Source organism: Rhinolophus sinicus, chromosome 10, assembly GCF_057876585.1.
Source record: "Rhinolophus sinicus isolate RSI-liver-muscle chromosome 10, RSI-T2T, whole genome shotgun sequence".
Taxonomy (NCBI): domain Eukaryota; kingdom Metazoa; phylum Chordata; class Mammalia; order Chiroptera; family Rhinolophidae; genus Rhinolophus; species Rhinolophus sinicus.
Genome location: NC_142510.1, coordinates 16,136,844 through 16,164,698, shown reverse-complemented (window position 1 = coordinate 16,164,698; position 27,855 = coordinate 16,136,844). Strand labels below are relative to the sequence as shown.

The window sequence follows — 27,855 nt, the reverse complement described above, 5'->3', positions numbered from 1 at the left end:
AGCTTTTTGACCGTGAAGCCCTTGAGGGAAACCGAGGATGTGGACAAGTTGCAGAGACGGTTGAGGCAGCTAAGAAGGGTGGGGTAGGGACTGAGGAGGCCCTGGAGGAAGCTAAGGAGTTCTGCGAGCCCCGCGGACATATAGGGGCCAAGGCAGAGTCGAGTGGTCGTACAGGTAGCCGCTCCACCGCCAGAAAACCCGCACCGCGTCCCCCAGGCGCAGCCGGAAACACCTAGACTGGGGCGTAAACGGAGGCCCCGCCTCTTCCTCCAGCGCAGGGCATCCTGGGAGTTGTAGTCCCAATCCTGTCCCCGGTTCCTCCCCTCGCCACTTCGCGCCAAGCCCAGCACGCAGTGCCGCCCGGGGCCCGGGGTTCGGCAGTCCCCAGTGGCACTGGCGGGTGGGACTACCTAGAAAGTCGGCGGGCCCCTGAAGGACGCCAGTCGGGGCTGCTGTTGGCGACATCCCGAGAACTACAACTCCCGGATTGCCTCACGCGTCGGGCACTGCCCGAAGCTTCCGTCCTGGCGGTGCCGCGCGGCTCTGTGGGAGCGGTAGTCCGGGCGCGCGATTCACAGCGCCGCGTGCGCCCCGGGCGCGCCGTAGCCGCGGGGCCCCCGCCGGGCGCTACGCTACGGAGGCGGCGTAGGGCGGGCGCCGGACGCGGACCGGGTACAGCCGGGTCTGGTCGTTTGGTGGCTTCGCCACTCAGCGCCGAAGGCCACCGGGGCAGCGCGGTGGTTGGCAGAAGTTGTGGGTCGGCCGGCAGGGGCGAGAGGGCCGGGGGCCGCGCCACCCAGGCCGCAGGGACTGAGGAGGCACCGCCGGGTTGCGAGGTGAGTCCCGCCAGGCGGACCGGGGCCGGGGGCGCGGCCTGGACCCTCACCGGAGACCAGGCCTGGTGGGCAGCTCCTCTCAGCGCCAGGGCTGCCGGCCTCTTAGCCAGGGTCAGCCTGCTGCTCCACCGGCGCCACCTGGGCATTGCCCAGCGCCCGGGCCGGGCTGGGGGCGCTGCTCAGGGAGGGGAGCAGGCGGGGACGTGGGTCATCTGGGTCCCTAGGAGACCAACCCGAGGGTGCTGCGAACCCAGGACGCGGCCTCGGCCCCTGCCTGCCCTTGAGTGCCCTTATCAGAACCAGGCAGCGTCCTGCTTCTGGCTGCATTAGGGGATGTGCACGGTGGTGCCCGCAGCCCTCCCCACCGAAGGACGCTGGGCACTGCCTGGGGGCGGCCTCATGGAATGGGGGGAGCACAAGGCGCCCCTGTGTGTCCCCTGGCTGCCCTGCACTTCCTCTTCTCCGTTCCCCTCTGAGCTGGTGCTGGAGCGACACAGGGAAGTTACAGAGGGTGGCCCCTGAGAATGTTTGCCAGGCTGCTGGGCGGACCTGGATCTTCCTGTTGGCCACAGAAGGGGCCCTTTTGGCCCTGACCTGTGCACCTTTCCTGTGTCATCAAGTCGCCATGGTTGGGTGGCTCTCAGGGACTCCTGAATGCACAGGAGTGTGTGACCAGACTGCAAGCAACAGGATCCCTGTGGGACCAGGCCGGGGAGTCTAGGGGCCTGCAATTCCAAGCAGTGTCATCCTGTGGGAAAACGGGCCCAGCTTGGTGCTGAGACCCGGCTGTGCTCCTCCTAAGAGCCCCTCCTTTGGGGATCCTTGGGCTCACCCCTCTGCCCAGGTGAGTGAGTTGGGTGAGGAGAGTGATTATCTTCAGCTTCCAGAGGCTGGGCTGGGGGAGGTGGTGGGGTAATTCCATCCTTTCACTTTTGAGTGATTTTTTTTCAAATGGGAAGATAGAGAGAGAGAGTGTTTCCTGGCCCAACTTGTAGAAAGAGCCCCAGACAGACAGGGGAGCCTGAGGAGCCTGGAGCGCTGCCTGAGTCCCGGTGGCTGGTAGACGTGTAGGAAGTGGGGTCTCGCAGGAAATCAGGGTCTTGCGGGAAGTCAGCGCAGCCTGGCCTTGGGGGTGGGCGCGTCTTGACTTCCTGTCAAGTTGTTTTGCTTCCAGGAGGAGCACTCCTGTTCTCCCCCTTCCCTTCTGCATCTGAAAATCTCTGGAGCTGCTCTTCTTGAGCAGTTAGGCCCACGGCTGAGAGTCAGGTTTAAGCCCTGCTCGGCCCGAGGCGTATGGCTTTAGGCGGGGACCTACGGTTTCGGGTCTTGTGTCTGCTCTGAGCCCCCCAGACCTGGGCTCTGAGAACAGGAAATGGCTGAACCCTCTAAATCCTGCGTCTGCACGGGAGCCTCTGCCCCACCTTGTGGGCAACTCCAAGTCCCTTTGCCCTTCACCAGAGAGGCCAGGCTCGGCCGGCTTGACAGTGGTAACGTTTGCTGAAGCTCCTTGGTCCTCAGGCCCGGCAGCAAGCTCTGCCGGCCCCTGTCTCACGGGCACCACTCTAGTAAGTTCCATCTTACTGAGGAACAGTCCTAAACATGCCCCCAAACCCAGTATCATTCATGGACCGAGCTGGTCAGTGAAGAGCCTGAGGGGACAACTACCCACAATCATGGCCTTTTGGGGCAGAGTAGTCTGGTCTCGTCCTGTGTGCCACTCACCACCCCAGGCATGGAAGTGTCCTGAAAAGGCAAATGGCATAATTAAATGGGCCAGTGGGGTGGGTTTGGTGGGTTCTTCATCTGACATTAAAAGTCTGGGTCCAGACCCCCAGGGTGCCAAGGGGGCTCTGGGCTCACCAGTTTCTCCTCTGCTTCCCTCTGGTACCTGGATTGCCTGGCACCTCCTTGCCACCCTTCCCTCTGGTTCTGCTCTGTGCCACATTGTTTGGCACCTGGCACCATGGGAAAGTCTTAGATGGTCTTGCCTCTCGCCAAATCTCTTATGCTAAACCCCTCGGCATGGGCACAGCTTCTCCCCTTCCCCCTTTTCCCGCTCTGGCAAGAATGCCTGGGAAGTCTCACTGAGCTCTGACGTCCCTGGCTCCCCGTGCACACGCTGACCCTCGGTGCCCAGGACCATCCCATCCACACACAGTAGGTGGTCACTGAGTATTCTTTGTTAGCTGCTTGCTGGCAGGCAGCTCCGGTCACCCGGCTCTGAAGTCCGAATGGCACCCCAAGGCCTCTTTGGGGATGAGGAGTAAACTTGCTGGCCTCCACCCTCTTTGAATGAGCTGGAAGGAAGCCGTGGACTTCTTGGGCTTGGGGACCTGCTCCGCCACACCCTGTCACTCTGCAGGTCATGGCAGAGGCCCAGGGACATGTCTGAGCAGGGCTTCTGCATAGCGCTGCGTTGGTGCCACCAGGACAGGGCCTGCCGCACGGGTTTGGGGAGCTGGGGACTGGGAGGTCAGAGGTGGCCTAGTCCAGCACAGGGGCCCCAGGAGGAGCCATGTGGAGCCACCCGGGAAGTGAGTGACATGCCGTTCCTCTGCAAGGACTGGTCCCGGGGCAGCTGGTTGTGTTCGCAGGAGACAGAGTAGAGCACACACGTGTGTCGACTTGCGCCCTCCTGTCCTGCAGACGCCATCACACTCCAGCAGCTGCTCTGTACCCTGCTCTCTGGCTTTTCTGAGGTCCAGGGGGACCTTCCAGGGCTGTGTCCCCAGCTCCCTGGTGGCTGGGCGAGGGGATGTGCCTGGACGGTGCTGTAAGATATCTGGAGGGAAGCAGGTCGATACCTGCTGTCTGGAAGTGTCATGTGAGTCTGCGCCCCGAGGAAGGCCGTCATTGTGACTTGGTGCTGCTCCTGCTTTGTCACAGCCCAAACCTGAAGCAGAGGGACTTTCTCCTTGAGCTCCACCCCCCCCCCCCTTCTCAGAAAAGTTGCCCTTTGGAATTAAACTCATGCAGGCAGACTGAGTCTCCAGGACCTTCTGCGTCTGCCTGATGCCATCCTCCTGCCGTGTCACAAGAAAGCATGTCCTGGAGCCCCTGCCATTCCAGAGGTGGTGGCTGCAGAACCCCCCTCCCCCCTGGCTCCCCATCTGCCTCCCTGTGAGGTGAGCTGAAGGCTTGAGTGCCCCATGTCCCATGAAGCCTGCCCTGCTGCCAGCAGAGCTGCCCGGGCCAGGGCTGCTGCTGCCGCCACTTGGCAAACAGAAACGTGTTAGTGCCAAAAACCGAGAGCGCTCGTATCGTACCTTCTCTTTTCCTGTCAAAAACAGTGTTCGGCTTAGCCAGTATTGAACTTGTGAACTAGAAACTGAAAATCCAAGTGTCCCTGTTTCCCTGATAGTACATGTGGGAAACAGTTTCCTTTTTCATGATGTACAGCTGGGGTGGTGTTCAGCTCGAGGGACACAAAAGGACAGTGACCCCGTTCCCCTCCTTGGAAGCAGCCCCAGGACCCTGTGTGCTCGGCCCCCAGTCTCCATGCCCGTTTCCTCCTCCCACCCCAGAAAGCAGGTGCCTCAGAAAGCAGAGGGAATCCAGCCGGCAGCTGCCGGTTATCCACCGCGCCCAGGGTCAGCAGGTACCTCAGAGGTGCCCTGCGTGGGCTCAGGAAACACAGCCGGGGATCTGCAGCGACGAGCCCTGCCTTCTGCCCTAGAGCCAGCGGCGAGAACTGTCCAGGGCCAGAGCCCGTGGCGTACAGAGAAGCCCAGAACCGCCAGGAACAGCCACCCCCTTGTAGTGTGTTCGGGCAGCAGCTCCTAGTCAGGTGGCCAGGGGTTTGGGACACATGTGTTTCTTCCCAAGTTTGCTGAGTGGGAGTTACACGACCGGGGACCACCGCTTTTATTACTGGACCTGGCTTCAAAGGGGCCATTTATATATAGTAATTTTCAGCCAAACCTTGTCGCAAGTCTTGCGGGTGCAGGCCCTGTGGGTGGGGTGGGGCAATGGAGAGCAAGTGGGGGCGGCTGCAGTGGGGAGTGGGGTCACTGTGTGTCCTCATGTCTTCGGAGCCGTCCACCACCTCAGGCAGACCCTTGCCCCGCGCCGAGGACAGGCAGGAGGGGACGTGTATGCAGAGTCGCCCAGCCCGCAGCAGTGGTTGGAGGTTGGACGGGCCGGGGTTGCCAGGACCTGCCTGGGTCCCCGTGAATCTTGATGGCTGTTTGCCCAGGGCCCTGTCCTACCTAGACACCTTTTCCTGGAATTCCCTGGTGGGCAGAGCCAGGCTAAGGGAGGCCCTGCCCACGACTCCAGATCTTGAACAGCCCCACCTGCCCCCCCTGACTGGCCGAGGGTTAGTCACGGGCTTGGACCAGGCAGGGAGGAGCCCGCTGAGCCATGCTGCTCCCCTGGGGCCTCCAGCCTCCTGGGTGACGGACAGGTGCGGGTTCTAAAGGGATGTAGTCCCCAGGCCACCTCCCATGGGTGTGTTCTCGGAAGCCGAGGGCCTTTCCTTGTCCAAGCCCACACCTGCAGAGGTGAGAGGCCCCCGTGTGGCCCTGACCCAGGGGTGGGGCAGAGCCCAGCACTAGAGCCACCGAGCCTGGACCCACCGCTCTCCAGTGGACTCTGCCCCAAGGTAATAAGCTGGATCTGCTATTCCAGGGCCAGAGTCCAGAACCTTCCAGGAGAGGGGGCGTGTCCTCTGGGTGGATGTGCTGTTGGCAAAACCGCTCTGTCGTTGACCCAGTTGTGATGACGGGGGAAGCTAAGCTTCTCCACGGTGGGGGCAAGTCCCTTCCCAAGCGCTGTGGGTTTGTTGGGGAGCAGTGGGGCTGGAGTGTGACGTGGGCACCCTCTCTGCAGGGGTTCCTGAGCCTCTCCTTAGAACTCTTGATTCACAGAACCCCCCTGAGACCCGCTCCCCTGACAAAGTCTGGTTCCCATGGCCTTGCAGACCCCTGTGTATCTGAGGCTTGGGGCTGGGACCCTGTCATTCTGGGGAGCATTAGGCCCTGCCCACTGTCCCTTGGGTGTTCCCCCCAGATGGGACTCCTGTGTCCCCTATAACCCATAACTCTGTGCCCTGCTGTCCTCCCACCTCAAGGGGCACCCAGTGAGCTGCTGGTGTGGGTGAGCGGCTGAGCCCTCGAGGGAGGGGTGGCTGCAGGAGAAGGCTGCCGTGCCGGTCCTGGGGCGGGGAGGTGAAAGCCCGGCCCTGCCTGGGGTGGGCCTTTCCCGGGCTGGGGTCCCAGCCTGGTTCTTGTTTCTGGTGGACGGGCCTTTCTCACTCAGGCAGGAGCTTCCATCCTCACCTTTCCACCCAGTTGGCAGCCCTTCTCAGGCCGTGGGGGACCAACCAACAGGCTCAGCTTCCCATTTGGTGGGTGTAATTCTGGGGTACGGTGGGCGGCTGTGGGGGTCCCAGGCACAGGGATCAGTGCTCCAGAAAAGCTTGGTGTCCCCTCAGTGGGACACCCCCTGTCCCTCTCCTGAGTCCCCATCCTGGGCTGATTTCAGGTGGCCTGTCAGGGTAGCTGCAGGTGGTGAAGGACCATTTTTACAGGATGGGGTGCTGGGTCTTGATTAGCTTTAATGGGACTTGTGCCCTAATGGCTAACGTGGGGGCACGGACTCAGGAGCCCCCGGAGTTTGAGCTGGGTCTGCGGAACATGAGCACCTGCTTTCTCCCTGCTGGGCCTGGGGTGCAGCCTCCATGGCTGCCGGCTTCTGGCTCCGGCAAGGATCTGCTCACCCCCAGGCCCGGGCCAGGTAAACTCACCTGGTGGGAGCGCCCCTTCCTGCCTCACACATGCTGAGGTCTCTGCACCCACCCTCAGCGCCCGCGGGCAGTGGGAGAGCAGGTGAGCCGCCGTGAGGGCTGGTGGGTGTCACCATGGGGGTCCAGCCTGCCGTGACAGACAGGCGCACCCCAAGTGGGGGTCTTGTGGAAAGGCTCATCCTCGTCTGGCCCTTCAAGCGCTCATCCCTGGTGGGCGGCTGGTCCCCTGCTGTCCTCTCAGTGCCATGCTGGGCACACGCCTCACGCCGGGGCTGGTGGGGAGCCCCGTGGATTAGCACCTTGTCTTCTGGGGGCGGCAGCAGCGCCACCTGTGTGCTTCTGAGGGCGGCTCCAGGCCACTGCCCCATTTAAATCTAGGGCAGCGCTTCCTGGGTGAGGGCACGAGGAACCAGCGGGGGCTGTGGGACAGCCGCTCATCCTGTGCTGCCTGCCTCGTCGCACAGTCCAGGAGGCCGGTTCTGCCCTCATCTGCGCTCTGCCTTCTGCCTGGAGACGCATTCTCTGTGCCATGCCCTTCTTAAGACACCGCAGCCGAAAAGGGAGCCCCCTGCAGGCAGGGTCGCTGCACGTTGCCATAGCCAGTGCCTAAGACAGGGCCTGGGCCACAGCAGGGCCCTGATGGGCGTTTGCTGAATGAATAAACGATGCACGAAGGCATGAATGAACGGACCTAGGGCTGGCAGATGGTCTCTCCACGCTCTTACCCCGAGGTGAGAAGAGGAGCAGGCCCTATAGGAGACGAGGGCCGCACAAGGCTTGTCACCTGGGAGCAGAGTCCACTCTGCCTCGCGGGAGGCCCTCCCCTGGGGTTCTGTCTCAGAGGACAGGGCGTGTATTTGTAAAAGCTCCCCTTCCCGGTTGGTTATCCTGGTGTGGAGCCAGGACGCGCGCCATGGATTGACCCGCCATCCCCGGCAGAACTTCCCACATGTCCCCACATGCAGGTGGGACCCTCGGGTTAGCTCGGGGCAGCAGTCCATGCTTTGCTTGGTTGCCTGGCTGAGTACCTTACCCAACCCGGGTGCTCTTTCATGGGGTCTCACTCCTAGAGGGTCATGCCCACCCCAGCAGACCAAGGTAGAGTGTGGGGGTGTTGGGGCGCTGTCATCCTCGGAAATCTCCAGAGAAGCCCTTCTGGAGCCGGCTGCTCTCGGAGGACCTTCTACTCTTCCAGGCCACCTCTCGTCTCTGTCCCTTCCCTTTGAGCCCCCAGGAAAGACCTGGCCACTACTATGTAGCAGCCCCCTCGATGGGCCTCCCACCCTCCCCAGATGGGGTCTGTTGGGTCAGAGTTTCCTGAAGGCGTGTCGGGGGCTGGCCCCACTCAGGTGCCCCATGCACTGCCAGCGTGCAGGGTAGGGGGGCCCACACGCACCTCACGTTGTCTGTGACAGACCTGAGCCCTCACTGCCCTGTGGCCGAGGGTCTGTCAAGGGCATCGGTGAAGAACAGGTGGGTCCTCGTGGGAGCTTGTGCTTCGGGCAGCACATCAGCCCACCCAGGGCTGTGTCCTCATTGCGTGGGGCTGTCTTTCTCTGCGTCTGCCTTTATCAGATGAACATGGTGGCGTCACCTGGGGCGTGGCCAGGTGCCGCCCTGAGCTGGCTGCAGATGGCACTGTACCCAACGCCCACCCCTGGTTTGGGGTTCTCAGGCCAGGCTTCCCCTCGCTGCCCTGTCCTCAGCTCTCCCCGTGGATACAAGCAAAGCTCTTCATTGGGGACAGACCAGCCCTGGACCCAGTCGTGGGCAGTTCTGCCCCATGGGTGTCTCCACTGGGCATGGCTCCAACCCAAGCCCTCACCTGTCCTCACCCACTCCTTCCCTCCCTGCCATTTACCTGTTCAAGGATTTGATTGTGAAACACCTGGGCCCTTTTCCCAGGAGGGGCCCGTGTATAGAGTGGGGTTCAGGAGTTTGGGGGCCGTTCTGCTTGTTCTGGCATCTGATTCGTAATCATGGCAGAGGTAGATGTCTGAGTGCCCCATGTTGCTTGGCACTGACCACTGGTGGGCGTGCTCTGTGCTCTGCACCCGCAGCTGCCTGTGCTGAGGCCCTCCTGGAGTAGCGCAGTCCCCGCCCGTGTGGCTGCAGACCCCCGAGCGCAGCACAGTCCCCGGCCCGTGTGGCTGCTGACCCCCGAGCGCAGCACAGTCCCCGGCCCGTGTGGCTGCTGACCCCCGAGCGTAGCGCAGTCCCCACCTGTGTGGCTGCTGACCCCCGAGCGCAGCGCAGTCCCCGGCCCGTGTGGCTGCTGACCCCTGAGTGCAGCGCAGTCCCCACCTGTGTGGCTGCTGACCCCTGAGTGCAGCGCAGTCCCCGCCTGTGTGGCTGCTGACCCCCGAGCGCAGCGCAGTCCCCGCCCCGTGTGGCTGCTGACCCCCCCGAGCGCAGCGCAGTCCCCGCCCCGTGTGACTGCTGACCCCCGAGTATAGCTCAGCCAGCGGAGCTGAGCGTGAACCACAGTCAAGTCCAAGACCTTGCCCAGGATGGTGTCACAGCTCCTACACGGTTTTACCCGGTCTCAGGGACACGGTGGCATTTTGGGGGTGTGGAGGTAATGGGAGGTACATTATTGAGATTCTTGTAACCTGTCTATCGTACGTCTCTTCTGTGGCTGATGGAGGTTTGGAAATGGCCCCTGTGGCCCGCGTGAGGCCCCTACTGGACTGTCCCTGGAGGCCAGAACCAGCAGGCATTCCGTCAGGGGCCAAGTGGGGACAGTGTCAGCTTTGCAGGCCACGGCGTCTCTACCCCACAGCTCAGCTCTGGTCATGCTTTGTGGCAGAGGTCTGAGCAGCAAGTGACTTGGGGCCACCAGACCAGTCAGGGCTGGTGCTGTGCTGTCCCCGCCACGGCCCGTCCCCCGGACAAAAGGCGTCCCAGAGCATGTCATTGCTGCAGGCGGATTCAGCCATCTAACCAAAGCTCTCGGGGGGCAGGGTTCACCACCATCTCCCGTCCCATGTCCCGTGGTGCTTGCCCTGGGCCAGCCTCCAGCGCTGTGTATGTTGCTGGTCTCTTGGGTGTGGGGAGCCCTGCACAGCCCCCCCCCCCCGGCCGCCTGCCTGGCAAGGACGCTTCCCCAGTTCTACTCAAGCCCCTGGCGCATTACCCAGGGACTTCCTTGGGAGAAGGGTGTCAGTGGTGACAGTGAGCCCGGGGGTGGGGCCATGCTACTGGTCACTTGCCCAGCCAGAAAGCCAAGCAAATGCCCCCCGTGGCCCAGAGCCTGGCCAGGCTGATGAGGAGAGGACGTGCGGGCGTCTTCCCTAATCTGACTGGGACTTCACTCATTTGAAACGAGACTCGCCGCCTCCGTCTCTGGGTGGGTGTTTCGTTCCTGCCCTCGGCCAGTGGGGGTCACAGGCCTCCCCTGGAGTGCAGAAGGTCCCCCTCTGAGGCCTGGCCAGCCTCCTAGGTCCCTCCCAGGTCACATCTCCCTCTGGGCCCCTGGAGTTTCTCTGGGTTGGGGGAGGGTTCTTCCTCGTGAAGGGTTCAGGAGGGCATGTGGGTGACGTGGCGCTGGCTGAGTCCTGGCTGCGCAGTAGCACCCAGTGCCCTCCCGGAGACTGTCCTGCAGGGCCGCCCCAGCTCCACTGTCACTGCCTTTGTTTCCCCTTTTCCTTTGGTTAAGTAGCCTCTGATCCTTCATTCTACAGCAAAGCAACATCGTTTCATTTCTCTTCTCTGTGAGGGTTAAACCCTCTGGAGACCAGCAGCTGGTGACATCACCATCTGTCCCCTGTGGGCAGCTGATGGGTTTCAGGAGCAGAGAAGGAGGCCCTGGTTGTGGGGCAGGAGGGGTAGGGGGTGCCTTGTGCTCGGGGTGCTGCTCTGTCAACGGCTGGCCTTTGGCCTTGTGGGGACCTCTGCTGCACAGGCCCCTGAAGTGGGCGCTGCAGGATGCCTGCTGGGGGTCAGGCACAGGCCCCCGGTCCCTGCTACTGGCTGTCCCCTTCCTGCTTCAAGGCCACTCGTGCTGGGAAGCCCTCCCAGCACTCCCTGGGCTTTGTTCCTGTGAATCATGCTGTTTCTTCTCTTTCTCTCTATTCTCTCTGTGTTTATTTTCGTTGTGTGACTTTGACCAGCCCGGCCGCCCTGCGTCCTGTTGGGTACCCACCTCCCTCCATGCTCCGGCCGCGTGTGACCAGGCCCGGCTCTCAGCGCGGCCGCCGTCAAGGGGGCCATGGGGAGCTCCGCCTCCTCGCTGGCCGCCGAGACCGAGTCGGACCACGGCTTCCCCGGGGGGCCGCCCTACCCGGGCCCCCCGGCAGCTGCCGGCTGGTGTAGGAGTGGCCCCGGGGGGTCTGTCTGGGGCGGTGCCCTGGTCACCCGGCAGCACCAGCCCCTACGCCCCCGGGCCCGAAGGTAAGGAAGATGGGGGGCCTCTGTGGGTGGGAGAGCTGCTGTCAGGGCACAGGGGCTTGCAGAAAAGTGGGTCCCTACTTCTTAGGGTCCTCTAGGCACCGCTTTCCCCCAGTGGCACACGACCTGAGAGGCTCCTTGCTTGGCAGAGAAGGTCCCGAAGGCTGGCTCTCCGCCCCCAGCTGCACTGTGGCCCGACCTGCTAGTCGGAGGCAGTTGGGGTGCGATGGGGGGCCTGCCTCCAGGCCTAGAGTGCTCAGTCGGGGGCTCGTGGTGAAGCTGCTTCCAGAGCTTTGTGCCAGGCGGTGGGGAGCCTGCCAGCCCCAGGCCCGGGTGGCATTGGCATGCGCTGAGAATGCTGGCTGGCTTCCTACAGGATTCCCGGGACACTGCTGGGGCCTCCCTTCTGTGTGTGGCACCCCTCCTCTGACATGGCTGCCTGCAGAGGCACACCTGCACGTGCCAGGTCGCTCAGGCTGCCCGTTGGGTCACTTGGAGAGCCTCCCCTCGGGTGCTGGGATGGCTGGTGTGAGGGTGGGTGGGGCTTCAACATCGCACCCGGCACTGATGCCCCCACCTTTCCCCTGTCCCACGGCCTTGCTGGAAGTGCCCGGTGCTCAGCAGCCACTCAGGGTTCCTCAGACCGTGGAGCAGGGGCAGCAGAAGCCCCGCTCTCCCAGGGCACCCAGGCTGGGGTTCAGTGGCGTGTCCTGGACTCCCCTGCCAGGTGGGCGACGTGCTGAGGGACGTGTGCGTGTGGTCGGCTTTGGATCTTGACTCAAGCCAAGTGCCTGGTGACCCTCTCGCCCTTTCTCATTCTCCTGGCTCCCGCCCTGCCCCTCCCCTGGGCATGTGGGAATGTGGGACCAGCCTCCGGGGATGGTGTCGGAGCTAGGCCTGAGCCCCTGGCAGAGGATGAACCTGGGAGGGTTCTGGAGGGGTTAGCACCGCCAGATGGGAGATTCGCAGAGGTCTTACGGGTTATCCTAGCAGCCAGGAGTTGGGGCCTTGAGGTCCAGAGGGACGTGCTAGAGGCAGGATGGTGGCAGGGACCCGTGAGAGGCAGAAGTGAGCTACAGTGAATTACTAGCATTTCCTCAGTTCCCCTTGTTACTGTATCGATGATGCGTTAGTGAGCATCCCTGTATCCCAGCTTTATGGAGATACAACCTGCTATCAGATTCACCCCTCACAAGTGTACAGTTCACTGGCTTTAATCCGTTAGAGTCCGGCAGCCATCACCACAATCCAGCTTTCCAGCGTCTGCATGCCCCCAAAACATCCTTCTTGTTTGCAATCCCTCCCCATCTCCAGACAACCACCCTGCTTCCTGTCCCTAGATTTGCCTTTTCTAGACATTTCACATACGCGCAGTCACATGACGTGTTTCTCAGTGTCTTTCACAGCATGTTTTCAGGGCCCATCATATGCAACACGTGTCAGTGCTTCATTGTTGTCACGGCTGCACAATATTCCATTGTCTGGACGCACCACGTTTGTTTACCCCTTCCTCAGTTGCTGGACATTTTGCGTTGTTTCCACTTGGTGTTTATGAATCGTGCTGCTGTGAACATTTGTGTACAGTTTGGGGATATGTTTTCATTTCTCTTGGGTAGATACGTAGAATGAAATTTCTGAAGTTTACTGCAAGTTTATGTTTAACTTTCGAAGAAACTGTCAGACTGATTTCCACAGCGGCTGTACCATTTTGCATCCCCACCAGCAGTGCAGGGGGAGGGCTCTAGTTTCTCCTGTCTAACACTTATCGTCTGCGTTTTGATTCTGGCCCACCTGGTGAGTGTGAGTGAGGTGGTATCTCTGGTGGTGGTTTGATTTGCATTTCCCTGATGGTTGGTGATGTTGAATATCTATTCAGGTTTCCATCTCTCCACGTGTCTTTTTATTTCCATTTATTTATTTCCGTAGGATAAACTGCTAGGAGAATTACTGAGTGCTGGGGAGAGAGGCTGGGACCCCCCCCCCTCCCCCCGGGTGACCTGTGAGGTTGCCAGGCAGCTCCCTCTGAGGTCTTGCGAACGTGCTGAGGGGTCTGTGCGTGTGTTAAACTTTGCAGCTTCACTCACGCCCGGAAGCCAAATGCCTGGTGACTCCGCTCGCTCTTTCTCATTCTCCTGGCTCCTGCCAAGCCCTCCCCTGGGCTGGTGCACCCAGCCAGCTCCTTCCACGGCCACTGGAGTCGGGCCCAGACCTCAAGGAGGTTAGTCTGCCACTGGGAGCAGCGGGCAAAGTCAGGTCAGGAAGAAATGGTGCTATGACCTTGAGGAACTCACAGGCACCCAGACCGGAGATGAGAAAGAACGGCGGGGGTCGGGGAGCTGGGCGCGACCGATGGCAGGAAGGCAGGGGGTGGGAAGACAGGTGCCCACCGTGCTGTAGCCGCCCTGCTCAGACCCTGACAGGACCCCCTCCCCACACGCACGCCTGGACACTTGGGCACACGTGTATACACACACCGTGTGGCACTCCACCACAGTCGGGGGTCAGCCAGGCGCGTGCGTGGGAGACCCCTCCCCAGCTCTAATGGGGCATCGGGGACAGGACAGACACGCACAGAAGCCAGCAGCATGGCAGCCTCTGCCTGTACGTCAGCTTGCTGCCTTCTCATCTGGGAGTGCCCCGTGCAGCGATGAAGCCGAGAGCCAGGCGTGGCTGTTTCCTGAAACCCACTGCCAGGCGGGGGCAGGAGCTGCAATGCCCAGGAGCTAGTCACCGTAATCAGTAAGAAGTGTGGATGTGGGCATCGGCCACCTACGAGATCTGGGCCTACCCTGGGGACAGACAGGGAGGACGACCAAGGCTGGCTGAGGGTGACCGCCAAGGGAGGCGCCCGGTGTGCTTCAGAACGGCGGGGTCGGGCGGCCACAGCTAGGCAGGTCCGCAGACCTCGGGGACACCTGCCACGGAGCCCAGCTTCGGGGCCCAGGCTCTGTGTGTGGCCTCTCAGCTTTCGTTGGGGGACAAAGGCTGTCTCCCAGGATGGGGCGGTGCCGCCTCGTCCCTGCAGACACGTGTGTTTTGGGCACTGGGGGGGCTTCACCGTGAGCCCCAAGAGCAACTCTGTAACCCCCTTTTTGAGTTAGAACTCAGTGTTGGCGACTCCCAGATAATGAGGGTCGAGCAGGGGTTTTTCTCAGCAGTGGTCTCCCTTTTCCCTGTGACACGGCCTTTCTGGTGTAAGGAGTAACTCAGGTCGTTTTCCATGAGCAGCCAGTTTTTTCCTAGATGGGGTTGCTCTGTCCTGGAGCATGTGTGATTCGGCCAAGCGGCTGTCGTGGCACTTGGGAGCCTGTCGTATTGAGGGTCTGGTTTCACTGGGTTTCCGACTGTCTTACGCCCAGGCTTTGCTTGGTGGTCTGGCCACACCTCCGGAGGCCCCAGGGAGTTCAGGTCCCTGGGCCTCGCTGAGTGTGTCCTGAGCCCTCTGCCCTCCCAGCCCTGAGGCCTGTCAGGGGGGCTATTGACGGTGGCCCTGGGGTTTCAGAGACCAGACCAGCTCACCCGTCACTCACCTCTGAGCCGTTTCCCCTCGTCACCCGATAATTCCGAGCTGTGGGCTGTGAGGTGCCAGCCTTGGAGGTTGTGAGGAAGTGCCATGCCAGCTGGGGCCTGCCCCCGCCACCATCCTTCGTCAGAGGGGCTGCTGTGCCCACCAGGCTCTACCGCTGCGTCCCCAGGGCTAAAGGGGAATTTTCGGCACTGTTTCCATGTAAGCCTTTGTGAATTCCAGACAGAAGTTTCCTGACTTTCCTCAACCACCAGGATGGCCAGCACCAGCGGAAACCATGCCTTGTATGCAGCCGGCCCAGGCCGGAGACTGGCCAGCTGGCCGGTTACTCAGGTGAACAGGACCTGGGCTCCCCCCTCACACACACATATACACACACAGTCCCCAGCGTTTGTAAGACTCTCCTTGTTCAGTGCACCTGGGACCATCAGGTCCCTGGAGCCCAGGGCAGGAGTGTCCTAGGAGGGCCCTGGGCCCACCTTGTCTCCTAGTGAGGGGCCTGAGTCTTCTCCCTGAGGTCTCCCAGGAGCGTGTGGTCTGTGAAGGGTCACACCAGGCCAGGTGAGGTACACAGGGCAGTGACCATCCCCTGAGCCTGCCCAGGACCTGATCTGTACATGTGAGGGGGTGGGGACACATGCGTGCCCCACACACCGTGACTGACCTTCTCCTCTAATGGGGAATGGTGGGGCGAGGGTTTCCGGCGGTGTCCAGGTGGATTTCTTAGGCTTTACATAGCACAGAAGCGAAGGCTGAATAAAGCTGACCTGGCCCTCGTGGGTGCTGGGTGCCCACCCGTTCACCCCCGGGCCGGTCCACACGGGTGGGCCAGGAAGGCGGCTTCACAGAGTTTGCTCTGGGCCCCGGGAATCAGTCGCGTTGCCCAGGGGAGGTTTCGTGTTTGTTGTTTGTTTTTTTTTGAAGAGGCAAGTTTTTTTTCTTCCTGAACCAAAGGTTTTGGCGTGAACATAGCATTAGAAGCACAAGCTTTGTGCCTTGTAAAGAACAATTGATTTTTCTGCCAGCAGAGCAGCAGTGTAGGAGATTGTGTGTTGTGATGTGTGGACACCCCTTGTGCCCAGGTTAGCTCTTAAGAGGCAGGTAGAGGAGCCAGCCTCCCCCAGACCCCTGACCCACCTTGGGTGTGAGGAGCCATCCGGGAGATCCCACTTGCCCTGCTATGGGCCTGAGTGCCTTTTTTGCACTCCTGCGAGGAGCAGAGGCGCAGCCTTGAAGGGTGTGGGCAGGCCAGGCACCCAAGAACCCACCTAGCAAAGGGGGCTGCTTTCCAGTGCTCCAGGCAGTCTGCAGGGCAGGCTTTGCAGTGGGTCCCTGTCCCGCTCTGCACCACCAGCAGGGGCCTGGGAGCCAAGTGTAGATTTCTTGGCTCCCACCTTGCTGGCCAGTCCTTCAGCCTGTCCTGTGCCGCCCTCCACATACGTACCCCATTGCTATGCCTCGGACCTGGCGGCTTTCCGAGTACCACGTCTTCTGGCCACACCGGGCATGTGGTGTGTGGCTCTCCCTGCGGGCCCCACTCCAGGGACGGGCCCCTGGTGCGACCCCTCCCCCAGGACCAGGACCTGAAGGTCTGCCATGGCCCTGAGATGGGACCCATCCTGGGTGTGTCTGGCAGCAGCCCACTTGCCCCTCAGTGCACAGCCAGTCTGCCTGAGCTAGGAGCTCCGGGGGGGGAGCCCACCCTGAGTGTTGCCAACTCCCGTCCATCCCTGGGGGGCAGTGTCCTGCTACACACAGGGTCTCCCAGGTCTGCGTGTGGCTTGCAGTTTGGGACAGGCTGTTGTAGTGGGGGCCCTGCCCCCTTTCCTGACATCACCCACCACCACCTCCACCCTGCTATCCCCTGGCTGGGCAGCCCATGGCCCCCACCATCTCTTAACGTGCGCTATGAGAGGAGAAGGGTTTGTGTTGCTTCAGGACGTGGAACTGCTTCCGTGAGCCTCTGCCAAGCAGAACTGGGCCTGCCTGTGGGGGTCTGGGTGGGCAGTGGGCAGTGCTCAGCCCCTAGAGTTCAGGCTGGGCCCAGGGGTGGGGCAGGTGGCTCACCACCAGTGGCCCCACTGGCAAGGCCTGTTATGCCTGGAGTTGATCAGGCTGAGGGCTTGGGCTCAGGTCAGAAGGGCCTCTGGGTGAGCCTGTGTCCTCAGCTAGGCAGAAATGTCCTGGTGGGTGGCCTGGAGCACTGCTGGGTTGCTCATGTCAGATACCTGGAGCCCTCAGCACATGTCAGGTTTGACCCCTGCTCAGGGGGTCCCTGGGAACTCCAGAAGCAGAGAGCCAGCTGGGCTGGGGGACTCCGCTGGGGCCCTCCCTTCATGTGCTCAAACTTTTTTTTTTTTTTTAAACCAATTTTTTTTAAAGATTTTATTGGGGAAGGGAAACAGGACTTTATTGGGGAACAGTGTGTACTTCCAGGACTTTTTTTTTCAAGTTGTTATCCTTCAGTCTTAGTTGTGGAGGGTGCAGCTCAGCTCCAGGTCCAGTTGCCATTGCTAGTTGCAGGGGGCAGAGCCCACCATCCCTTGCGGGACTCGAGGAATTGAACCGGCAACCTTGTGGTTGAGAGCCCACTGGCCCATGTGGGAATCGAACCGGCCGCCTTCGGAGCTAGGAGCGTGGAGCTCCAACCACCTGAGCCACTGGGCCGGCCCTCAAACTTTTCTTTTGAGACGAAATTCACATAACTTAAAACTAACCATTTCAAAGGGAACAGTTCAGTGGTGTTTAGTGCATTTCACCACGTGCATCTGTCACCTCTATCTAGTTCCAAAACGTTGGCCTCAACCAGGAGAAAACCCCCTGCCCATTCATTACACAGTTGCTCCCAGCCCCTGGAACCACCAGTCTTATTTCTGCCTCTGGATTTGCCTGGCCTGGGCGTTTCATAGAAATGGAATCATAGAACTTGTGGTCTTTCGTGCCTGGCTTCTTTCACTTTGCATGTTTTCAAGGTTCATCCATGTGGTAGCATGTGTCAGAATTTTATTGTTCTTTTTTTGTGACTTATTCATGTATGCATCGATGGACATTTGGATTGTTTGCACTTTTGACTATTGTGAATAGATCCGCTGTGAACACGTACATAAGTGTATTTGTTAGAGCACCAGCTTTCAGTTCTTTGGGATAGATACCTAGGGGGGGATTGTTGGGTGACGTGGTAGGACTATTTAACTTTCTGAGGAACTGCCAGGCTGTTTCCAAAGCAGCTGTCCTATGTCGCATTCCCACCAGCAATGTAGGGGGAGGGCTCTAGTTCCTCCCCAATTTCGCCCATGCTTGTTATTGGCTACAGTTTTGATTCTGCCATCCCCGTGGGTTTGAAGTGGTATCTCATGGCGATTTCAATTTGCATTTCCCCGATAACTAGCGATGAGCATCTTTCCATGTGCTTATTGGCCACTTGTGTGTCTTTGGAGAAATGTTTCTTCAACTCCTTTGCCCGTTTTTAAGACAGGTTGTCTTTCTTTTGTTGTCTAGTTATAAGGGTTCTTTATATATTCTGGATACAAGACACTTACCAGGTACACGGTTTGCATATATTTTCTCCCATCGTGCAGGTTTTCTTTTCTCTTTTTTGATAATGTCCTTTGAAGCACAGAAGTTACTCATTTTGATGAAGTCCAATTTTTTTTCTTTATTTGCCTGTGCTTTTGGTTTCATATCAAACAATCCATTGCCAAATCCAAGGTCATAAAAACTTACCTGTTTTCTTCTTCTACGAGTTCTATAGTTTTTGTTTCTACATTTAGGACATTGATCCATTTTCAGTTAATTTTTTAATATGATGTGAGGTAAGGGCCCAACTTCATTCTCTAGTGTTTATATTCAATTGTCTCAGCACCGTTTGTTAAAAAAACTGTCCTTTTCCCATTGAATGGTCCTAGTACTCTGTCAAAAGTCATCTGACCATATGGGTGAGGGTTTATTTCTGGACTGTCCATTGTTTCATTGGCTGTATAGACCATATATAGACATGTATAGCCTGTCCTCATGCCAATACCACACTGTCTTGACTTTCTGACTCTTTTCCAAGATTGTTTTGGCTACTTGCGGGGCCCTTGCAATTTGGTGTGAATTTTAGAATCAGCTTTTTGCATTCCTGCAAAAAAAAAAGGGGCCATGGGGATTTTGGTAGGGATTTCACTGAATCTTTAGCTCACGTCGGGTGGTTTGGGTACTGTCGTCATAACCATGGTAAGTCTTCTGATCAACGAACACGTGATGTTTTTTCCATTTACGTAGCTCTTCTTTCATTTGTTTCAGCAATTTTTGTAGTTTTCCAGAATACAAGTCTTTTACCTCCTCAGTTAAATGTATTCCTAGGTATTGTAGTATTTTGAATGCTATTGTAAGTGGTGCTTCCAGGTCATCCATTGGTAGCACAGAAACACAACTGATTTGTGTGTGTTGATCTCGTGCCCTGTAACTTTGCTGAATTCATTCATTAGCCCTAGTAGGGTTTTCTGTAGATTCCTGGGATTTGGTATGTGTAGGATTATGTCATCTGCAAATGGAGCGAGTTTTGTTCTTCTTTTCCAATCGGCTGCCTTTTATCTCTTCTCTCTGCCTAATTACTCTGGCTAACGCTCAGGACGGTGTTGACTCGCAGTGCTAACTAAGTCCCTGCTCTGGGAGGGAAGCATTCAGTCTCTCACCACTGGGCACGACGTCCACCGTGAGTATTTTGTAGACGCCCGTGGCCCTGCTGAGGAAGTTCACTCACACTCTTTTCTGGGGTTGACCAAACAAGGCCTCCACACCAGGGCCCTGTGGCTGCTATGAAGGTGTGGCTCAACCCCCTCCTTCTGCCCCCACAGGTCCATGCTTCTAGGAAGGGTCTGAGGACAGAGCTGCGGGGTCCCCCAAGGCTTTGGGGGAGCCTCTCCTCAGAGTCCTCGTTCCCCGTCCAGGGTGCCCTTGGGAGCCTGATGGCTGTCCCAGCCCAAAGGGCACAGGTGGAGACGTGAGCCCGTCCGGCGGGCGCGCACTGACTGGCCTTCCCTTGCAGCCACACACACTCGCCTGGGTCCATGGCCACGGTTGGGGAGTGGTCCTGCACGCGCTGCACCTTCCTGAACCCGGCCGGCCAGCGCCAGTGCTCCATCTGCGAGGCCCCCCGGCATAAACCTGACCTCGACCAGATCCTGCGGCTCAGCGTCGAGGAGCAGAAATGGCCCTGCGCCCGCTGCACATTCCGGAACTTCCTGGGCAAGGAGGCCTGCGAGGTGTGTGGCTTTGCCCCGGAGCCTGCGCCCGGCACCTCCCTGCTCTCCGGCATCAACGGGGTCCTCCCCAAGCCGCCGGCCGTCCTGGTGGAGCCCAAGGGCAGCTGCCAGGAGGAGGCGGGTCCAGTGCAGACGGAGGGACTCGTGGCCACGGAACCGGCTGGGGGTCGGCCAGAGGAGAAGCAGGACGGGGTGGCCGAGTCCGGGAGCGGCTGGGCCTGCCCCCGCTGCACACTGCACAACACGCCCGTGGCCAGTTCCTGCTCTGTCTGTGGGGGCCCCCGAAAACTCTCACTGCCCAGGATCCCTCCTGAGGCTCTGGTGGTCCCCGAAGTGGTGACCCCCGCCGGCTTCCACGTCACACCTACCCCACCCCAGCCCGGGGAAGGCGCCGAGGCTGACCCTCCCTGTGCTGCCGACCAGGAGCTGCCCCGGATGCTGCCCTTCAGCCCCTTCTCGCCCACCCTGCAGAACAATCCTGTGCCCCGCAGCCGCCGGGAGGTTCCCCCCCAGCTGCAGCCACCCGTGCCTGAGGCCGCCCAGCCCTTGCCCCCTGCTGGCTCCAAGGGGGCTCCCCAGGGCCCTGGGCGGACTGCAGCTGGGGCCTCCCGCTTGGCAGAGCTGCTGGCAGGCAAGCGGCTGAGTGCTCTGGAGGAGGAGGTGGCTGAGGGTGGCCCTGGGCTGCGCCCCTGCAGCTCCTGCTCCGCAGCCGGCCCCACAAGCCTGTGCGAAGCCTGTGGCACAGCGCCGGGCTCCGATGTCATCGACTTGACCGGTGACTCTGTGCGCTACACGCCCGCCAGCCCTTCCAGCCCCGACTTCAGCACCTGGTCGTGCGCCAAGTGCACGCTCAAGAACCCCACCACGGCCCCCAGGTGCACTGTGTGCGGCTGCTCCAAGCTGCACGGCTTCCAGGAGCACAGCGAGGCTCTCGCCCGCTGCCCCGACTGCAGCGCCGACAAGCCCGGCCCCTGTGCGGCCCACAAGGCCTGCCGCCTCTTCCCGGAAGCAGCGCCTGAGCGGCCTGGCCAGTGGGCCTGCCCCGCCTGCACTCTGCTCAACGCACCCCGGGCCAAGCACTGCGCCACCTGCCACACGCCGCAGGTCCTGGTGGCCCAGCGCAGGGGCGCTGCACCCCTGAGGCGCAGGGAGAGCATGCACGTGGAAAAGCGGCGGCAGACGGACGAGGGGGAGGCCAAGGCCCTCTGGGAGAACATCGTTGCCTTCTGCCGGGAGGTGAGTGCCCGGGGACCGTGGGCCGCACTGCAGGGCTAGCACTCCTCTCCCCAACGTCTGCTTGCGCTTCTTCTGGCCCCTGGCCTTTGCATCTTTTGTCCTTCCCTGCTGTCCCTTCACTAGTCAGGGAGGGAGGAACCTGCAGCGGGAGGGGCAGCACCCTGTGCCCTGAGCTATGAGCACTGGCCTGGCCCCGAGCTTGGGTTGGGTCACTGATCACCCCCCATCCCCAAGTGTGACTGGTCCTCACGGCCGGGATCTTGCCTTTGTTCTCCGAGAACCCGTAGTCTGGTCCTGACCCCTCTCAGGTGTGGTTTCCTACAGATGTACAGCCACAGGGAGGTGGGCACACGGGTGGGGCTTCATGCCAACAGGCAGGCCTGGTGCTTCCTGCAGCTGTGGAGGATCTGCCGAAACCCGGGGTAGGGACACCCCCTCATGCTGTCCCCTCACTGCCAGCAGCCTCCCTGACAGCCCATCCGGAGTCTTGTGTGCTGGCTTCCCCGCTCCAGCCAGGTGCCCTCACCTCTCTTCCTGGGGCCTCTGATGTGGTGGGTCATGGTTTGGACTGGGAAGCCGCCCAGGTTCCCTGCAGCCCATGCCCACCAGCTCTAGAGCCTCCGGTTAGGGGTTGTGCTGTCCCCCGGGGGCACACACACCTCCCACTGAGCCATCGCCGGCCTTCCGTGCCCTGGTTGGCTGCGGCCTCCACACCCGCACAGAGTGGTGTGGGTCACACGAGGCGCAGCCGTCCTCCACGTGGGTCAGGGCGGTGCTACACGTGCCCACCCCCTCTCTTCTGGGGCTCAGGCGGCACTTTCAGGGTGCTGTCCTGGGCTGCCAGGCAGAGCGGGGTGCCTCCGGGGCCCGGGGCTGCCCGGCTCAGCCTGAGTCCGTGTGGCTGTGGTCTCTGCAGAACAAGGTGAACTTCGTGGATGACAGCTTTCCCCCTGGGCCCAAGTCTGTGGGCTTCCCAGCGGGTGACAGTGTCCAGCAGCGCGTGCGGCAGTGGCTGCGGCCTCACGAGATCAACTGCTCCGTCTTCAGGGACCACAGCCCTTCCTGGTCCGTGTTCCACACTCTCCGGCCCTCAGACATCCTGCAGGGGCTGCTGGGAAACTGCTGGTGAGTATGGGGCACCCCCCAGGGCTGGGTGGTGCTGCTGGGATGGTCTGGTCGCGCTCAGCGCTCAGGGTCCCGGCCCCGCACAGGTTCCTGAGCGCCCTGGCAGTGCTGGCCGAGCGGCCCGACCTGGTGGAGCGGGTGATGGTCACTCGCAGCCTGTGCGAGGAGGGCGCCTACCAGGTGCGGCTCTGCAAGGACGGCACGTGGACAACAGTGCTGGTGGACGACATGCTGCCCTGTGACGAGGCCGGTTTCCTCCTCTTCTCGCAGGTGGCCAGGGATGCAGGCTGGCAGGTGGGGGGCTGGCAGGGGTGGGGGTCCGGGCCTCGGTGGGCCTCTTCATGCCAGCCCCTTCCCACAGGCCCAGCGGAAGCAGCTGTGGGTGGCCCTCATCGAGAAGGCGCTGGCCAAGTTGCACGGCTCCTACTTTGCCCTCCAGGCAGGGCGCGCCATCGAAGGCCTGGCCACGCTCACCGGCGCCCCCTGTGAGAGCCTGGCGCTGCAGGTCAGCTCCACTAACCCCCGCGAGGAGCCTGTTGACACTGACCTCATCTGGGCCAAAATGCTGAGTTCTAAGGAGGCTGGGTAAGCGGGGCGGGGGCGGCAGCCAGCGGTGTGGGAGGAGAGGCGAGGCGAGGCGAGCGGTCGGCCGGCCGGGCCTGGCGTGGTGGGGAAGCAAGTGCCCTCTGACCCATGCCCTGAGGTTCACAAGAGGCCTGGTCCTGTCCCACGGCCTGCTGGCGGTGCCGCCTGCTCAGGCTGGGGGAACAGGCAGCATGCGTCCCACCAGCCCACACCTGCCCTGGGCTCACGATCACCCTCAGCACTGCCTGGAGCCCTGTGGAACAAGCCCCATGGAGTCCCTGGTGGGAGTGGGCTGCTTTCTGATACGCAACACACGCCAGCCAGCGTGTCTGCAGGGGTTCAGAACCCCAGGCCTGGGAGACATGGCTGGTTGGTGCCAAGACCCCCTATTCTCAGCTGAGCGATGCTGCTGCCCCATCCCTTTGGGGAGCTGAGGCCCTGAGCTGGCAGGACACAGGCCTGCCCGACCTCAGCCCAAGCCCTCGGAGCTCTTAGGCCGCGGTGGAGGAGGCGGGCCAGCACTTCCTGAGTCCCCTGTCTCTTTTGGGTCCCCAGGATGTGCACTTCCCCCACAGGCAGGGAGGACCCCTACCCCCAGGGCCACCATGGGTCCCCTGGTGACTGAGCCCTCCCGAGTGAGTGAGGCCTCTGGTTACTAAGGGGCCCCAGTCACGAGGCCTCCTGGTCAGCGAGCCTCCCCAGTCAGCCAGGCCACTCTGCCTGCACAGGTTCCTCATGGGCGCCTCTTGTGGGGGCGGCAACATGAAGGTGGACGACGCTGCCTACGAGAGCCTGGGCCTGCGCCCCCGCCACGCCTACTCCGTCCTGGATGTCCGCGACGTCCAGGGCTTCAGGTAGGGGCCGCGCCAGCCACGGGCAGCCAGCGCGTGTGGATGTGCCTGCCGTGGGCGCCGTAGTCCTCAGCCCTGTCCTCCGCAGGCTCCTGCGTCTCCGGAACCCATGGGGCCGCTTTTCCTGGAATGGCAGCTGGTCGGATGAGTGGCCACACTGGCCGGGGCACCTGCGTGGTGAGCTCATGCCACATGGCAGCAGTGAGGGCGTCTTCTGGATGGAATACAGCGACTTCATCAGGTGCTGGGACTCCTCAGGCAGCGCGAGTCCTGTGTCTGCCGCACGGACACCCTGTGCCCAGCCACCCTTACCTTGTCTCCCTGACCTGTCTCTGCTGCCGCCATGCCCAGGCCCACAGTGGCCTCCCTTCCTGGGGAGTGTGGCCTGTCCACCTGCAGACCTGGGGCCTGGGCGGAGGTGGGGGTGCAAGAGGGTTGTTGGGTTCTGCCTCCAGGGCTCTGCCCTCTCTGGGTCCTCCTTGGGCCCTGGAGCCCCCTGGTGGCGTCCATGGGCAGCAACCAGGACCAGGGCTTCTGGGACACTGGTCCTAAGAGGCCCCAGGCCCCAGGGGCAGGGAGCGGGGAGGGGCGGGGCTGTGGGAGGTGCCCGGATTCCTGTTGGGGGCCACTCAGTGGGGTTGTCCTCTGGCCGCCCAGGTACTTCGACTCCGTGGATATCTGCAAGGTGCATTCGGACTGGCAGGAGGTGCGGGTGCAGGGCTGCTTCCCCAGCTCAGCCAGCGGGCCGGTGGGGGTGACAGCGCTCACCGTGCTGGAGCGAGCATCCCTGGAGTTCGCCCTCTTTCAAGAGGGCAGCAGGTGGGTGGGGCTGTGGGCCGTGGGAGCAGAGGGTGGGAGAGGCTAGGTGCCTGATGGCGGGTGTGGGCAGGGTCGGAGTTGGGAGCCACGTGGGACCTGAACGCTGGTGGGTAGGGCCGGGCCCCCAGGTGGTAGGTGTTGCTGGTGAGCTCTCCACGCGTGTGGCCGCAGGCGCGCGGACTCTGCAGACAGCCACCTCCTGGATCTGTGCGTCCTGGTGTTCCGGGCCTCCTTTGGCAGCAGCGGCCGTCTGAGCCTGGGCCGCCTGCTGGCCCACAGCAAGCGCGCCGTCAAGAAGTTCGTCAACTGCGACGTGATGCTGGAGCCCGGCGAGTACGCTGTGGTGTGCTGTGCCTTCAACCACTGGAGCCCCGCTGCGCCGGGTCCCCCCGCTGCTGCTCAGGGTAACGCGCCCCCACCCACCCCGCTCCCAGACCCTCCCCACCGCACGCCCCCCGGGCCCCCTCACTCACAGCCCTCACAGCCTCCAGCCCCTCATCCGGGGACCTGCGTTGCTCCGCAGAGCTGCCAGGCCACGTGCTGGCTGTGTACAGCTCAAGGCTGGTCATGGTGGAGCCCGTGGAGGCCCAGCCCACCACGCTTGCTGACGCCATCATCCTCCTCACCGAGAGCAGGGGCGAGCGCCACGAGGTGAGGGGTCGGGCGGCGAGGGGGCGGGAGCTGGGCGGGGAGGAGGCCCTGCCCCACCCACACCTGTGCTGTCTGTGGCCAGGGACGCGAGGGCATGACGTGCTACTACCTGACTCACGGCTGGGCAGGGCTTATCGTGGTGGTGGAGAACCGGCACCCCAAGTCCTACCTGCACGTGCAGTGCGACTGCTCTGACAGCTTCAACGTGGTGTCTACCCGGGGCAGCCTGCGCACCCAGGACAGTGTGCCGCCCTTGCACAGGTGGGCACCGACCCCGTCCCCCTGCCCCCCTGGCCTCCACCGGCCCTCACCAGCCCCCTCCCCCAGGCAGGTCCTGGTGATCCTGTCCCAGCTGGAGGGCAACGCGGGCTTCTCCATCACCCACCGCCTGGCACACCGCAAAGCGGCCCAGGCCTTCCTCAGCGACTGGACGGCCTCCAGGGGCACCCACAGCCCGCCGCTCACTCCTGAGGTTGCTGGCCTGCACGGGCCCCGGCCATTGTGATCACCCTGCCCTCGCCCGCCTGCCCCCCCACATGCACTTTAGGAGGGAGACCCCAACAGAGGATGCTTGAACCAGAATCTCAGGACCCCACCCAGGGAGCCCCCAGGCAGGGGCGCAGCCTCCCCTGCGCCTTCCCCCCACCCTCCCTCCTGCCCAGGGCCTCCCACCCGCCAAGCAGAATACCTCGAACCCGCTTCTAATGTGAGAGGGCTGTGCCTCGAGGTCGGGTTCAGACTGCCAGGACTGAGCGAGGCTGCCCCTTGACCGTGGGCCTGGGGCCTTCTGCCTGTGGGAAGCAGCTAAGAGCTCCATTCACAAGGCCAAATCTGGGCAGGTCAGAGGCTGGGACCCCAGGGTAAGCAGGGACCAATCCATTGTGGGGGTCCAAGGCTGGGACCCCAGGGTGAGCAGGGACCATACCCTCTGTGGGACACGAGATCAGGAGCCTTCACTCCCCAGCTTGCCCCCAGAGCCCATCTTCTCACTCCCCCACCCCCATGAGGCAAGCAGGGGTCCCTGGAGTCCCAGCAGTGTGTCCCAGGAGGCAGGTGCTTGGTGACCATGGGCTCAGGACCAGGGACGAGGAGGGTCCCAGCTGCCCCTCCGGCAACACTATGCAATTCCTGGAGCCCCCTCCAGGATCGAAGCCATGCCCTGGGGGCTGCAGGGCACGAGCTGCCACTGGGTGAGGTGGTTTGTCCTCAGTACCACCTGACCTCTGCCAGGAGGACCAGGGTCCAGCAGAAATCCTTGGCCAGTCTTGTCCAGGCACACGCAGGGTACCCCTTCCCGCTCCTCCCCTGCCTCAAGCCCAGGGAGCTGGGCTGCCTCCTGGCCATCCTGCCCCATGGCTGCTCAAAGTCCTGCATCTGCCTGTGGACGTCCGAGGCCGGCCTCCAGCCGCCTGCCTGGCCTCGCTGCCCTGTAGCCCCCAGGCAGCAAGTGGCCCTGCTCACCGCCCCGCACTTCCCATGGGGCTTGCAGGGTTTTTATACCTGGAGAAACACCAGGAAGCACTACACTCCCCTTTGGGCCTCCTTTATATTTCCTCCTTTTACTCTGAGCTGTGAATATTTTTAACCCTGTACATATGGCCAGCTCTTCTGATGCAGAGACTATTTTATCAGTCGGTCCCCAGCCCTGTAGGGTGATTCTCCATGGGTGTTTCCAGACTCAGGCTCCGATGGACCAAATGAAATGTTTTGTTTTGTAATGACGCCTCCTTGTCTGTCTGTCACTTCTCCAGGGGTGCTGGCCCCTCCCCTCCCCTCCAGGTGCAGAGCCATGAGGGGCACCCAGGTCTGCCTGGTGACAGCACCTCAATCGGGGTGGCTCGCTGGTACAGCCTCACAGGAGCCTTTAGGGGCGCCATGCTCACTGGCTGCCTGTGCCCCAGGAAGGACCAGGTGTCCAGGTGGGGCAGAGGCTCGGGCCAGACCCTGCAGTGGTCAGCAGGCTGGTCCCCACACAGCCTCAGCCCCAGGCAGACAGTACATATTCAAGCCTTTTCCTGGTGAGACGTTTGCGTCTGGGGGTGTCTGTCTGAATTTATCAGTTATCAGGCAGGAGCAGATGGAGCGAGAGGGTTGCACAGGGAGAAAAGTTTCCGTATCCTATTCTGCGGGTGGTGGCCTGCTCCCGCTCGGCCCTGGCGGCCCGCAGCCCCTCCAGTTCCTTCTGGGAGGTGCTGTCTCCGTGGTGGCCGAGGCGGAGCATGCCGAGCAGCTCACCCGTCTGGTCTGCGGTTTGCAGTCTGTCTAGGCTCCAGGGCCACCCTCCCTGAACAAATCGGGGGCTGGGGTGCAGAGGCTGGCACTCAGCAGGTGTAAGAGGCCTGTCACAGGCCAGCCTATCGAATGTGAAAGCAATTAAAGCCACCAGCAGTGTTCGCTCCAGGCGGGCCTCGGGCAGCGGGGGAGCTGCCACAACACATCTCACCTCTGCGCCCGAAGACACCCTCCCTGCTGCATCGCGGCTGCGCTGGCCACACCGGACCCTCTCCCGTGGGGCGGGGACCGGGCTACGTCCATCCTGGAGTCCTCACAGAGCTAGTTCTGTCACCCCTGGGGCGTCCCAGGCAGCCTGCACTTGTGTTCCAGTGAGTGCCCAATAACCTGCTCGTGTCCGGCCAGGCAGGGGTCTCCACAGTGCAGCGGGGGCTACACCTAGGCCAGGCTGCGGACCCTGGCTCACCCTGGCCAGCGCCCCCTCCCCTCGTACCTCAGCCTGCAGGGGGAGGCTCCAACAAAGGGCGTAAGAGAAAGGGGGACCAGGTGTCCCCAGCCCCAGAGGACACCATGTCTTAGGAGTTGGGGGACCCCACAGGCGAGACCCTTGGTC

At 61.7% G+C, this 27,855-nt stretch overlaps 1 protein-coding gene across 7 annotated transcripts; it reads left to right on the top strand.

The window, feature by feature from the left end:
* Nucleotides 1-540: 540 nt before the first annotated feature.
* On the top strand, nucleotides 541-26,728 carry CAPN15 (calpain 15). Of its 7 annotated transcripts, none has more exons than XM_074323012.2 (13): nucleotides 541-836; nucleotides 10,695-10,974; nucleotides 19,527-20,979; nucleotides 21,896-22,104; nucleotides 22,191-22,374; nucleotides 22,466-22,689; nucleotides 23,418-23,543; nucleotides 23,629-23,781; nucleotides 24,198-24,359; nucleotides 24,531-24,763; nucleotides 24,883-25,010; nucleotides 25,093-25,271; nucleotides 25,342-26,728. In XM_074323012.2, exons 2-13 carry the CDS (start codon nucleotides 10,793-10,795, stop codon nucleotides 25,349-25,351), a joined length of 3,243 nt encoding a protein of 1,080 aa, XP_074179113.2. In that variant the 5' UTR covers nucleotides 541-836; nucleotides 10,695-10,792; the 3' UTR covers nucleotides 25,352-26,728. The 7 variants fall into 7 exon arrangements, with proteins under 7 accessions (XP_074179113.2, XP_074179112.2, XP_074179117.2 ...); XM_074323011.2 differs by having other exon boundaries at nucleotides 25,338-26,728; XM_074323014.2 differs by lacking the exon at nucleotides 541-836 and adding an exon at nucleotides 19,110-19,193 and having other exon boundaries at nucleotides 10,837-10,974; nucleotides 25,338-26,728.
* The last annotated feature ends 1,127 nt before the right edge of the window (nucleotides 26,729-27,855 follow it).